The 12,559-nt window shown below is 42.8% G+C and overlaps 1 protein-coding gene across 1 annotated transcript in view; it reads left to right on the top strand.

Moving 5' to 3' along the window:
- Positions 1–12,559, top strand: part of MCF2 (MCF.2 cell line derived transforming sequence) — a 91,972-nt gene that overhangs the window by 64,469 nt on the left and 14,944 nt on the right. Inside the window, exons 17-22 of the mRNA XM_047764265.1 lie at positions 351–466; positions 584–653; positions 2,439–2,531; positions 7,752–7,844; positions 8,963–9,088; positions 9,945–10,166. Coding sequence (XP_047620221.1) covers positions 351–466; positions 584–653; positions 2,439–2,531; positions 7,752–7,844; positions 8,963–9,088; positions 9,945–10,166 — 720 coding nt within the window. The remainder of the gene's footprint in view (positions 1–350; positions 467–583; positions 654–2,438; positions 2,532–7,751; positions 7,845–8,962; positions 9,089–9,944; positions 10,167–12,559) is intronic.

Below are 12,559 nucleotides of genomic sequence, written 5' to 3'. Positions count from 1 at the left end.
AGGAGATTTATTTATTTTTCCCATTTATTGTTATTATCAGGGTATAGTTGATTTACAGTGTTTCACCAAGTTCTGTTGTACAACAAAGTGACCCAGTCACACACATTTCCCTGTGGCCATCCATTCCAAGTCTGTTCCTCTTGGCCATGATTCTGTTTTTGCTTTTTGTTTGTTTGTTTGTTATTTTTAGATAGGATCATCTGGGGAACTAGAAGATTTAAATGTTAACATTACAACCCGCTTTACCCAATAATCCTCTATATATTCTGCTGTACCCATGCCTTTGGTGGCCCAATCAAGTGTTAATGAGAATATTTTTTTAAGTGAATAAATGTATTTATTTTGGGTAGGGCTATAGAGCGGAGATGGATAATCCAGAGATGTTTGATCTTATGCCACCTCTCCTGAGAAATAAAAAGGATGTTCTCTTTGGAAATATGGCAGAAATATATGAATTCCATAACAAGTATGTAATTACTGAGTTGAAGTTTCTCTTTCATGATTATTATTTAAAGGGTTATTGACCAGTTTAGTGTATTTCACATAAAATTCTATCACTGTTTTTCCTTTGAAATTTTTACAGCATTTTCATGAGCAGTCTGGAAAATTGCGTTGATGCTCCGGAAAGAGTGGGACCTTGCTTCCTGGAAAGGGTTAGTTCGATGTTTATTTAAAACTGCGTGAATATGGGCCACCAACACAGCAGCTTGTTTTATAAGAACAGATTTAGGGGCAAGGCAGGCAATATTTTTTCTGTCTTTATGTCTTTGGAGAAGACATCACTCCAGCAAGTATTTAGTCCTAAACTAAGTCTTGTTACAGCAATGGGGTATTCGAACATGCAAATAGGCACTTCATTCGGTGGTATCAAATGCTTGAATGGATCAGCCAGTGACCACTGACCCGTGGGTGATCCCAGGAGTCCAAGGACCATCCTGGCTGTGAAGATGTGAGAGTTGGGGTTATCTTAGCACAACCATTCTTGGCTTGGTTAATTTTTAGCCTAAGCGATGCCTTGATATACCCCCTAATACCTGTCAAGTCTTCGAATCAAGTATAGTCTGGCTTTCAGACAGCAAGGCATCTATCCTAGGAACTTTGCAAAGCAGGGGGCCATCTGTTCTTTTTATTCTACGGGCTCATTCAGGAGGACTCATTTCTTTGGGTCCCAAGAGTGTAGTTAGGACAACTGACTTCCAAGCTTTGTAATCATACCTTCCTCCATTAGAGTTTTCTCTCAGAGTAGTCTCTGTGTATCTAGGTCCTCCTTTTTCCTGAAAGAGCAGTTCTGTCTTGATTTGAGCGTCAGTTTGATAGAGGTGATCATTGAAAGCTTCCGAGGAGATAGCTTATCTCAGAAAGTGGTTGTGGAGTGAGAAGATAGTAAGGATACGGCTGAAGCTTTCTCAGCATATCCTAATGTTAAATGCATTTAAACTATGGTCACATTCTTCTTTGACTTCCCTAAGCAACAGCAGCCCCCTTTTCCTTTGAACTCCTGTTGTGCTGAATGTCTGTGTTACTCGTTGGGAAGTTTACGTTTCCTGCACATCTTTACATGTATTCATGAATTCTTTCTCCAACTAGATGGAAAACTGTTTGAGGCACGGTCCACATCCTATATATTTTTGCATCTCTGACAAGGTCAGCGGAGTTCTTGGCACCCAGTAGTGCTTAACGAAATGCCTGTTGATGTGTTCATTCATTCAACAGCAGTCTACTGAATACCTGCTCTGTGCCGAGCACTGCAGTAGGCGATGTGGAATATCGCACAGGGAATCCACTGTGTACGGTGTGAGTTGTACTATGTTAGAGATATACAAAGGGTCCTATAGGAGCCAAGGAGAGGTGCATCCGACGTGGACTGGAGCTATAAATGATGGCATTATAGAAGAGATGACTTACGAGATGAATGCTAATGAGTTGAGTAGGCAGTAGCCCTTTAGGTGAGGGTCAAATAAAGATGATTCCAGCGAGAGAGAATAGCCTGGGCAGGTGCTTAGCAGGTTTGTGGTACAATGGAGCTGTTCCGTGAGGGACCAAGGACCTCGGGACTTAGCCATAAGTTCATTCACTAGGGAATGGAGAGACTGAGAACATAGAAAGAGCATGGTCTTGGTACCCTATTAGCTCATGGTAATGAAAAAAGTCGCCTGTTTTCTAGCTCATTCAGGGAAGGCTTTTCTTCCTCTAACTCTTAAACTTGCTAAGTGGAAGTTCGGAAGTTCCTTGGATAATTGCTCTGTGTGTCCCTCTATCCAGTCTGATGATGGACATTGAAATATAACAAGGGCTCCTGACCAGCTGCCAGCGTGACGGGCCCTTTAGGCCACCTTCTCTGTAATGCTTGGCCATCCTCACTCTGGCTCAGCCTTTCTTGATAAGAAAAGTACATACGTACAAATTGGTAATCGGTTTGAATTTTCTTTTTATCACAGAAAGATGATTTTCAAATGTATGCGAAATATTGTCAGAACAAGCCCAGATCAGAGGGAATCTGGAAGAAGTATTCAGACTGCGCCTTTTTCCAGGTATAGTAATTGTTCAAGTATCAGATGTACTCTTTCTGCAAGACACTAGGATATTTCTTATTTATAAATTCATTTTCTGCCTTAAGTAACTTATATATATGTATACATCAAAGGGCAGTTCAGCTCTTCCCAAAATATACACATACGTGCACGAACATGTATGCTGCTCCCTAGAGGCAACTACTTTCTGTTCTTTTTAGCATTTACCTCCGTATCTCCAAATACCATGCTTATATTGCTACTTCTCACGACGGAAGATGAAGATTTAGCTTTCTTTTTTAAAAACATTGATTGTATGGAAGTATAGTCGATTTACAGTGTTGCATTAATTTCTGCTGTACAGCAAAGTGACTCAATTACACATTTATACACATTCTTTTCCATATACTTTTCCATCATGGTTTATCCCAGGGTGTTTAATATAGTTCCCCATGCTATACAGTAGGGCCTTGTTGTTTATCCCTTCTATATATACTAGTTTACATCTGCTAATCCCAAACCCACGCTCCATCCCTCCCCCACCCCCACCCCCACCCCCAATTTAGCTTTCTTAACACTGTTCTTGCCCCCAACCCCTCCCACACATATACTCGCTTTATTTCCTCCAGAAGTCCAGTATAGTTACATTGGGTAACTGTGGTTACATTGATATACATCGTTAAAAGACTACATAATTTCTGTGCTCAGATGAATCAAGTGGGATAAGATGGCTGCCTTTCCTTCCCTTTTGTTTTTCTTTTTTTTTTTGTCTTTTGTCTTTTTTTGTTGTTGTTGTTGCTATTTCTTGGGCCGCTCCCGCGGCATATGGAGGTTCCCAGGCCAGGGGTTGAATCGGAGCTGCAGCCACCGGCCTACACCAGAGCCACAGCAACGCGGGATCCGAGCCTCGTCTGCAACCTACACCACAGCTCACGGCAACGCTGGATCCTTAACCCACTGAGCAAGGCCAGGGACTGAGCAACCTCATGGTTCCTAGTCGGATTCGTTAACCACTGCGCCACGACGGGAACTCCCCCTTTTGTTATTCTAAGAAGTGTCTTTTCACTAATTTTCTGTGTCCTTTTCCCTCTTCTATACTCTCCCAGTTGTGAGAGTTACATTATTCTCTTCTTAGTACATTTTTTTTGTTTCTTTTCTTTTCTTTTTTTTTGCTTTTAAGGGCTACACCTGCAGCATATGGTAGTTCCCAGGCTAGGGGTTGAATTGGAGCTGCAGCTGCCAGTCTATACCATTGCCACAGCAATGTGGGATCCGAGCCATGTCTGTGACCTAGACCACAGCTCACAGAAATGCTGGATCCTAAAGAGTGAGGCCAGGGATCAAACCCACAGCCTCATGGATACTAGCCGGGTTTGTTACTACAGATCTACAGCGGGAACTCCCTCTTCTTAGTACATTTAAATGTTATATTTTCTCTGGATTTCTTCTCGAGTCAATCTCTCCCAGAGTGTTCTGACCTGCACATCTCAACTCACTGGGTCTGTTGTGCAGCTGCCATCTTGGGATGTTGGTGACTGTCATTTGAGGGAGCCTGTTCACTGGTCTCTTGCATGGGCTCTCCTGTTTCCTAAGTGCCAGATCTTTCTCTTACTTGTTTTATTCACTTATTTGGTGGAATACATCCTCCAGTAGCTTTACTGAGAATGTGCATGATAGGTAAACATTTTTGAGATCCTGCATGTCTGTAAATGTCTTTGTTCTACCCTAACACTTGATTGCTAGCCTGGCTGGGTATAGAATTCCTTGTGAGAGCTCATTTTTCTCAGAATTTTGAAGGTATATGCTCCATTGTCTTCTAGCTTCCAGGTTGCTGTTGAAAAATCTGATGCCATTGAGATTTTTGCTCCTTTGCCCATGACCTAGTTTTTGTCCTTTCTCTGAAAGCTTATGAGAGTTTCTTTTATGCTCAGGGTTCTGAAATTTGACAGTGCTGTGCTATTTTCCCAGTCTTGTGGTGATCTCTTTGAATTTTGTCTTCTTGCCCTGTTTTCTGGGATTTATATTCCAGTCCTTCTATTGAGAGTTTTGTTTCTGCCATCATGTTTTTAATTTTGAAGAGCCTCTACCCATTTTGTTCTCTGAATGTTTCCTTCATAGAACCCTGTTTTTGTTTCATGAATTCAGTATCTTCACTTATCTCTATGAGGATAATAAAAATAGATTTTCCTTTTAAAAGTAGTTTTGTTCCCCCCAAAAGTAGTTTTCTCCTCCCTGCATAGTTTCTGTTGTCTTTACGTTGTTTTTCTTTTTTTTTTAAATTTTGTTTCTATCACTTTCCTGAAATGTCTGATGATATCTGGTTGTCTGCTTGCACTAGGAATAAGCAGTACAAAGCTTATGGGAAGTTTCCTGTGCATATGTGGGTTTATGACCATGCCTCACTGTCAGATGATTTGTCCTTGCAGCGATCCCCAGTATCTGTATCTTTAGGTCCTTTCACTCCGGCTGATCAGACTCCCCAGTCGGCTGGCTGGGGAATAAGGGTCTGGTTGCCAGTGTTCTGGTAGCCAAGTGGGGGAAAAAGCCGAGGGTCTCCAAGTTGGTACATAAATATACAAGTAATCTCTTTGCTTCCTATATGGTTTTCTGCCCTCAATGGCACATCGTATTCCCTAGTGCAAAGGCCCTCTCCTCTTTTCAGAGAAACATCCATTCTTCTGCTAGGGGGACAGGAAGGCAGCCACCTCGCTGTGCATAGTGGCATGGCTGTCTGAGATGCTTATTGTTGCTGCTGCTGCTGCTGCTTTTGTTAGATTTTTTTTTTTTTTGTCTTTTTGCTATTTCTTTGGGCTGCTCCCGCGGCAATGGAGGTTCCCAGGCTAGAGGTCGAATCGGAGCTGCAGCCACTGGCCTACGCCAGAGCCACAGCAACGCGGGATCCGAGCCGCGTCTGCAACCTACACCCCAGCTCACGGCAATGCCGGATCCTTAACCCACTGAGCAAGGGCAGGGATTGAACCCTCAACCTCATGATTCCTAGTCGGATTCGTTAACCACTGCGCCACGATGGGAACTCCTTGTTAGATTTTTTTTTTTTTTTGTCTTTTTGCTATTTCTTCGGCCGCTCTCGCGGCATATGGAGATTCCCAGGCTAGGGGTCTAATTGAAGCTGTAGCCACCGGCCTACACCAGAGCCACAGCAACACGGGATCCGAGCCTCGTCTGCAACCTACACCACAGCTCACGGCAACGCTGGATCCTTAACCCACTGAGCAAGGGCAGCGACCCAACCCGAAACCTTATGGTTCCTAGTCGGATTCGTTAACCACTGCGCCACGACGGGAACTCCCCTTGTTAGATTTTTAAGCTCATTTACTTTTTTTGGCTAACAGCTTTATTGACAGGTAATTAAAATAATGCAAACATCACCCTCTTAACACGTACAATTCGGTAACTTTACTGTAGTCCCAATGTTGTGCAGCCGTCACCACTATGAATTTAAGAATGTTTTCATCATTCCACCAAAAAAACTTTTTAACGGTCACCTCCTATTTTCCCTCCAGCCCTGCTGCCCTCTGCGATCACTAAGCTACTTTCTGTCACTATAGATTTGCTTATTCTGAACAATTCGTCTAAATGGAATCCTAAAGGATGTGATCTTTGTGTCTGGCTCCTTTCACTCAGCGTCATGTTTTCATAGTTCATCTATGCTGTAGCCTGTGTCAGAACGTCATTCCATTTTATGGGCTAATAACAGTCCATTGTATGGAACGTCTGCACTTTAGCTACCCGCTCATCAGTTGATAGACATTTGGGTTGTCTCCACCTTTTGTGTACTGAGTTTTTGTGTGGCCATTATTTTCATTTCTCTTGGCCACATAGCTGAGTGTGAGCCTGCTAGGTCAATGGTAATTCTCTTCAACTCTTTGAAGAACGTTTGGATTGGTTTCCAAAGTGACTGCACCATTTCATCTTCCTACCAGTGGTGTATGAGGGGCCTGATGGCTCCACGCCAACACTAGTTAGTATCTAATTCCTTTTTTTTTTTTCTTCCTTTTTTGGCCGTCCCACGGCATATGGAGCTCCTGGGCCAGGGATCAGATCTGAGCCGCAGTTGCAACCTATGCCACAGCTGCGGCAAGGCTGGATCCTCTAACCCACTGTGCTGGGCTGGGAATTGAACCTGCGTCCTGGTGCTGCAGAGACACCACCCATCCCATTGCACCACAACGGGAACTCCTAAATACTCCGTTAACAGATTTTCAACAACCATCTTTTTTCAAACCCGATCTTTATCTCCACCTTTCCAAGGTACTTTGGTGTCTGACCGTGACGTCTTTGCGGAGGGGTGGGGGGACGTGTTCTTTAACAAACCGATTGTTCCCCGGCTTTTCCGTCTGCCCGTTTCCAGATTTTGTTGATGTTTTTTCCTGTCTCTTTTGGGTAACTTTAGGTTTTGCTTTGTAAAAACCATCATTTTAATTGGGTTTCATGAGTGACGAGAGCTAAATACATGTACCGATCTACTGTTTTTACCCTTGATAATTAAATTAGATCATGTATTGGATCTTATGCATTTCCAAAGGAGGGTCCTGGATCTTACACGGGTATAGCCTCTCTTATTGTTCTGCACTTTCTATACGCGCATTGTGTCCTAACCAGCTCCATCTTGCCTTAATTATGGGCCCTGCTATGTTCCCAGGCCCCAAAGTCATGACTCTTATATTTATAGTGGCAGGGAGCCAATAATCAGATGAAATGTAGCACCACTTGATAAGGGCTGTATTTTTCTTGTGACATTAAAAAAAACTCTTCTCATACTCAGCCTGATTTATATTCAGTACAACCTATTTCTTTTCTGGGTCTTGGCCTGTGAAGCTAAGCCTTTTGTTAATTTTCTTGGATACATCGAAGTATTTCTTTGTCATGTTAACCTATGGTCATTTATTGCTTTCTTACCTTTTAAACATTCTACATCATTGTGAATATATATATATATATATATATATATATATATATATAAACGTTTATCCATATATATATATAAACTTTTTAGATTTTGAAATTTGGGGATTTTCTACCTCTCAGATCCTTGAAATAATGTTCACAGTAGTTTTTCCGATATACTGCCTCATAAAATTTTCGTACTGTATATAACAGTGATTTTTTTGGGTAAATTTTCCTTGAGATATAAGAATTGGATCTAATCAGTGAACACTTGGCATTTATATAGGTATGTGTCTTAATATAAATTTATCGATAATTCTATTTTAATGACAGGAATGTCAAAGAAAATTAAAACACAGACTTGGTCTAGATTCCTATTTACTGAAACCAGTGCAACGGATCACAAAATATCAGTTACTGTTGAAGGTAATTACATGAAGCATTTGTTACTTTCTTTACTTACTTTTTGGGCTCAGATATGACAAAGCCTTTAAGAAGGAAGCAGCTGACTAGTAAGCACTAGAAATAGCTAAGCTCACTGACTGGGGTGGAGGGGGGCTGGATTTAGCAATAGAATCTAATTAGTTCTTCTTAACAGCAGTGAAAGTTCCAGCAACTACTATACACACATCACTGGGACTTGTATGGACAATTAGCTAAAAGGGGAGTTCCTGTGTAGTTCAGCAGGTTAAGGATCTGACATTGTCACTGCAGCAGCTCAGGTTGCTGCTGTGGTACGGGTTTGATCCCTGGCCCAGACACTTCTGCATGCTGTGGGTGTGGCCAAAAAAAGTAGCTAAAAGGACTCCCTATTCTTAGCTTTACACCCATGCCTCTAGTACTTGCATAGCTAGAGTGAATTGAAGGAGCTCTCTTGTTAAGAGGAGCTAAATGATTATTTCTTAGAGTTTCGAGACTATTTCCTATGGGCCTTCTCCATGAAAAGTGAAAATGGCACAGCCTTCAGTCATGTGAAAGCATTACTAAAATCGTGTTAAGTATAAATACAACATAGCTTGTTTTAAAATGTATTTTCACAGCGCTGTATGGCATATGCAGAATGAATAAAACAAGTAGCTATGCATGGAGGACCAAAAAAATGTGTAATTGCTTTAAAAACTAATCTCTAATGTGTCCTAATAGTTACTGTTCTCCACCTCCAGAAGCACTGAATGCCCTTTGCTTTATACTGTTTGGTCACTATTCCATTTCTTCCCCAGTTCTGACATTGTTATTGAATATAGTAGAGGGAGTTCCCTGGTGGTGCAGTGGGTTAAGTATGCGGTGTTGCCACTACAGTGGCTTGAGTCGCTGCTGTGTCACAGGTTAAGTCCCTGGTCCGGGAACTTCCACATACTGTGGGCGCAGCCAAAAAAAAAAAAATAGTATTAATGTGACAAGTAGCATGTGAAAGAAATCACTCAAAAAAAGTGACATTATCTTTGGATTCCTCCTTGAAAGCATGTTAGCCAAAAATGTTTTCATTTTCTCCAGCTATTAATATCTGTCTAATATTAAGTCTAATTCTTGACTTCTGATCACAGGAGCTATTAAAATATAGCAAAGACTGCGAAGGATCTGTCCAATTAAAGGAGGCACTTGACACGATGCTGGATTTACTGAAGTCGGTTAATGACTCTATGCATCAGATTGCAATAAATGGTTATATTGTAAGTAAATTTTAATGATTGTTGCAGTTTTACGGGTTAAGCATGTGAGCGTCCCTTTTTCCCTCTCCTGGAACCAACTGAGAAATACGAAGTAAGAGGCAGACAAATGAAGGATCCGAATGTCAGCATTATTATTTATGATGCTAAGTGGAAAATTGGCTTCGGATCAGCAGCCACATGGATTTACGACTTTCCCCTGCCCCTAACAAGGCCTGCCCTCCAGTGCAGACCTCGGAAAGTCCCACTCGACGGAATGTTTGGGTCTATTTTAAGGAGACATAGGGTCCCAGGGTTGCCCTTTGCCCCAGTCCAGGACAGAGATGGAAGGTTTTCTTTTCGATCGAATCTTTAGAGTTAGCGCCACACAGTGGGAAGACCTGGCCTGGGAGATGTCATTTGCCCAGCAGGATAGGGGAAACAATTGAGAGCCATGAAGCCAGGGAAGAGGAGGTCTCTTCTGTCTCCTACTCCCACAGTTATTTTGCAACCGTGCGACACATGGCATGTTTTAATGTGTTTAAAGTTATGATGAATAAAAGCTTAAAAACTATAAATCAGGAGTTCCTGCTATGGTGCAACCTGGGATGCAGGTTCTATCCCCGGCCCCGCACAGTGGGTTAAGGATCTGGTGGTGTTGCAGCTGTGGTGTAGGTCGCAGCTGCAGCTCGGATCTGATCCCTGGCCCAGGAACTCCATGTGCCCCGGGGCGGCCAAAAAAGGAAGAAAACAACCCCAGAAACCTATCAGTTACAGCTTAGGATTTTAGTAGCTCGAGCTAAATACTGGGATGTTGAGGGGAGCGATGGGGATGTGTAGCTGTGCCTTGTGCTGATGAGTTTTGGCTTTTCTATTCCAGGGAAATTTAAATGAGTTGGGCAAGATGATAACGCAGGGTGCATTCAGCGTCTGGATCGGGCACAAGAAAGGTGCTACAAAAATGAAGGATTTTGCTAGATTCAAGCCAATGCAGCGGCACCTTTTCTTGTATGAAAAAGCTATTGTTTTTTGCAAAAGGCGTGTCGAAAGTGGAGAGGGCTCCGATAGATACCCGTCATACAGTTTTAAGCACTGTTTGAAAGTAAGATAATTTGAATGGTGTTATGTCATATTCTCTCATATATACATGTATGGTATTCAAGCTTGTACACTCTTTCATGTCAAAAGACTGGCTTTTATACCTCAGTTGCACACCTTTTTTTTTTTTCTTTTTAGGGCTGCACCTGCAGCATATGGAAGTTCCCGGGCTAGGGGTCTAATTGGAACTGTAGCCGCTGGCCTACACCACAGCCACAGCCACGCCAGATCTGAGCTGTGTCTGCAACCTACATCACAGCTCACGGCAACGCGGGATACTTAACCCATTGAGCGAGGCCAGGGACTGAACCAACAACTTCACGGTTCCTAGTTGGATTTGTTTCTGCTGCGCCACGATGGGAACTCCCCATCTTTTTTTTTTTTTTTTTTTTTTTTAAGCTAAGTCTTTTTTAAAATGGAGGCGTAATTGACAGGGACCATACGTTAGTTTCAGATTTGCAGTGTAATGATTCAGTATTCATATGTGTTGTGAAATGATCACCACAGGTAACATCCATCACCACACATAGTTACAAAAATGTTTTTTTCTTGCGACAAGAACTTTTAAGATCTACTCTCTTATTTAGTAAGTTTCACATATGCGGTAGAGTGTTATTAACTAGAGTCACCATGCTGGATAGTGCCTCCCTGGCGCTTACTTATTTTATAATTTATTTTATAACTGCAAGTTTGTACCCTTGGACCCTCTTCACCACCCATTTCATACCCTCCTACCCATGACATTTTAAGTAGAAGTCTTTTTTTTTTAAAATGAGATTTCATTTATTATCATGCTTCTCAGATGGGGGCATTTGAAGCCACAGCACAGATTTTTATGTAGCATCGGCTTTTTAAAAATTACGATAACTTAGGGAGTTCCTGTCGTGGCTCAGTGATTAACAAATCCTACTAGGAACCATGAGGTTGTGGGTTCGATCCCTGACCACACTCATTGGGTTAAGGATCCGGCATTGCCTTGAGCTGTGGTGTATGTAGGTCACAGACAAGGCTCGGATCCCACATTGCTGTGGCTCTGGCGTAGGCCGGTGGCTACAGCTCTGATTCGACCCCTAGCCTGGGAACCTCCATATGCCCTAGGAGCGGCCCAAGAAATGGCAAAAAGACAAAATAAAAAAAAGTAAAAAAATAAATATTATTGGAGTCTAGTTGATTGACAATGTTGTATTAGTTTGGGGTGTACAGCACAGTGATTCAGTTATACCTATATGCATTCTTTCTCAGATTCTTTTCCCATATAGGTTATGACAAAATATTGAGTAGGATTCCCCGTCCTATACAGTAGATCCTTGTTGGTTATCTATTTTATGTGTGGTAATGTGTGTATGTTAATCCCAACCTCCTAAATTATCCCTTCCTCACTCCTGGCCCCTTTGGTAACCGTAAGTTTGGTTTCTATGTCTGTGCGTCTCTTTCTGTTGAGTAGAAGCCTTAGACAGAAGGCAGGTGAAGCCAAACTTGTCTCCCTGAGATGAGAGCGAAGCAGGGCGAAACATGGCCTCCCTTCTGTTCTCTCCGCTGCAATCCCGGGTCTTCCCCAAGGGGGCGCCTGCACAGGCCCGTTTTAAATTGGGGCCCATGACCCAGGCTCCTCACCTCAGCACTCTTACCAGTGGTCCTGGGTGGAGGGCTTGGTCCTGGTAGCAAGGAGCTTTTATCATACAGGAGAGACGAGGAGGAAAGCGTTTCTTCCTTTTCCTCAATGTAATTTGAAAATGGATAACTAAAAAAATTTTTATTTTATGGCCACACCTGTGGCACATGGAAGTTCCCTGGCCAGGGATTGAATCGGCTGAGCTGTAGCTGCAACCTACACCACAGCTGTGGCAACTCCAGGTCCTTTAACCTGCAGTCGGGAGCTCCAAAAAACGTTAACTCCCATGCTTAGCACGTTCCCTTTGTATCCCTCCGCCCCCGCCCAGCATCCCCCTTACCGGGCGTCCAGAGCCACCTGCAGCTGAATCCTACCCACACCTGTCCTGTCTGATCCTTAGAAATTTCTTCCTCCTCGCCTATAACCCCAACTGCCATCCTGTCCGAACATGAGTCTGCTATTAAATGAGAGCGGTGTTGTTGGAGGAAGTCGCCGGCGATACTCTTCGGATGGCGTTGGCATTTGACAAGTAGGCGCTTCCAATTCACACGAGTCTGTCCTTGGCAAATCTGATGTTTTTTCACACCTAATTGGTTTTACCTTTCAAGTTCTACACTGTCAAAGCCATATAGCATTTGTTAAAGGAAATTTGGAAAATAGGGAAAATTATTAGCCTCGATTCCCCAACCACGACGATCATTCTCGTCATTTCTCGCGAGCCTCTTGTTTCTCAGTTGTTAGCAAGCTGGGAAGGGCGGGTCCTGAGCCGGGCGTGAGGGCTTCGT

Source organism: Phacochoerus africanus, chromosome X (assembly GCF_016906955.1).
Source record: "Phacochoerus africanus isolate WHEZ1 chromosome X, ROS_Pafr_v1, whole genome shotgun sequence".
In the NCBI taxonomy this organism is placed as follows: Eukaryota; Metazoa; Chordata; class Mammalia; order Artiodactyla; family Suidae; genus Phacochoerus; species Phacochoerus africanus.
This window is presented reverse-complemented; position numbering and strand designations above follow the sequence as displayed.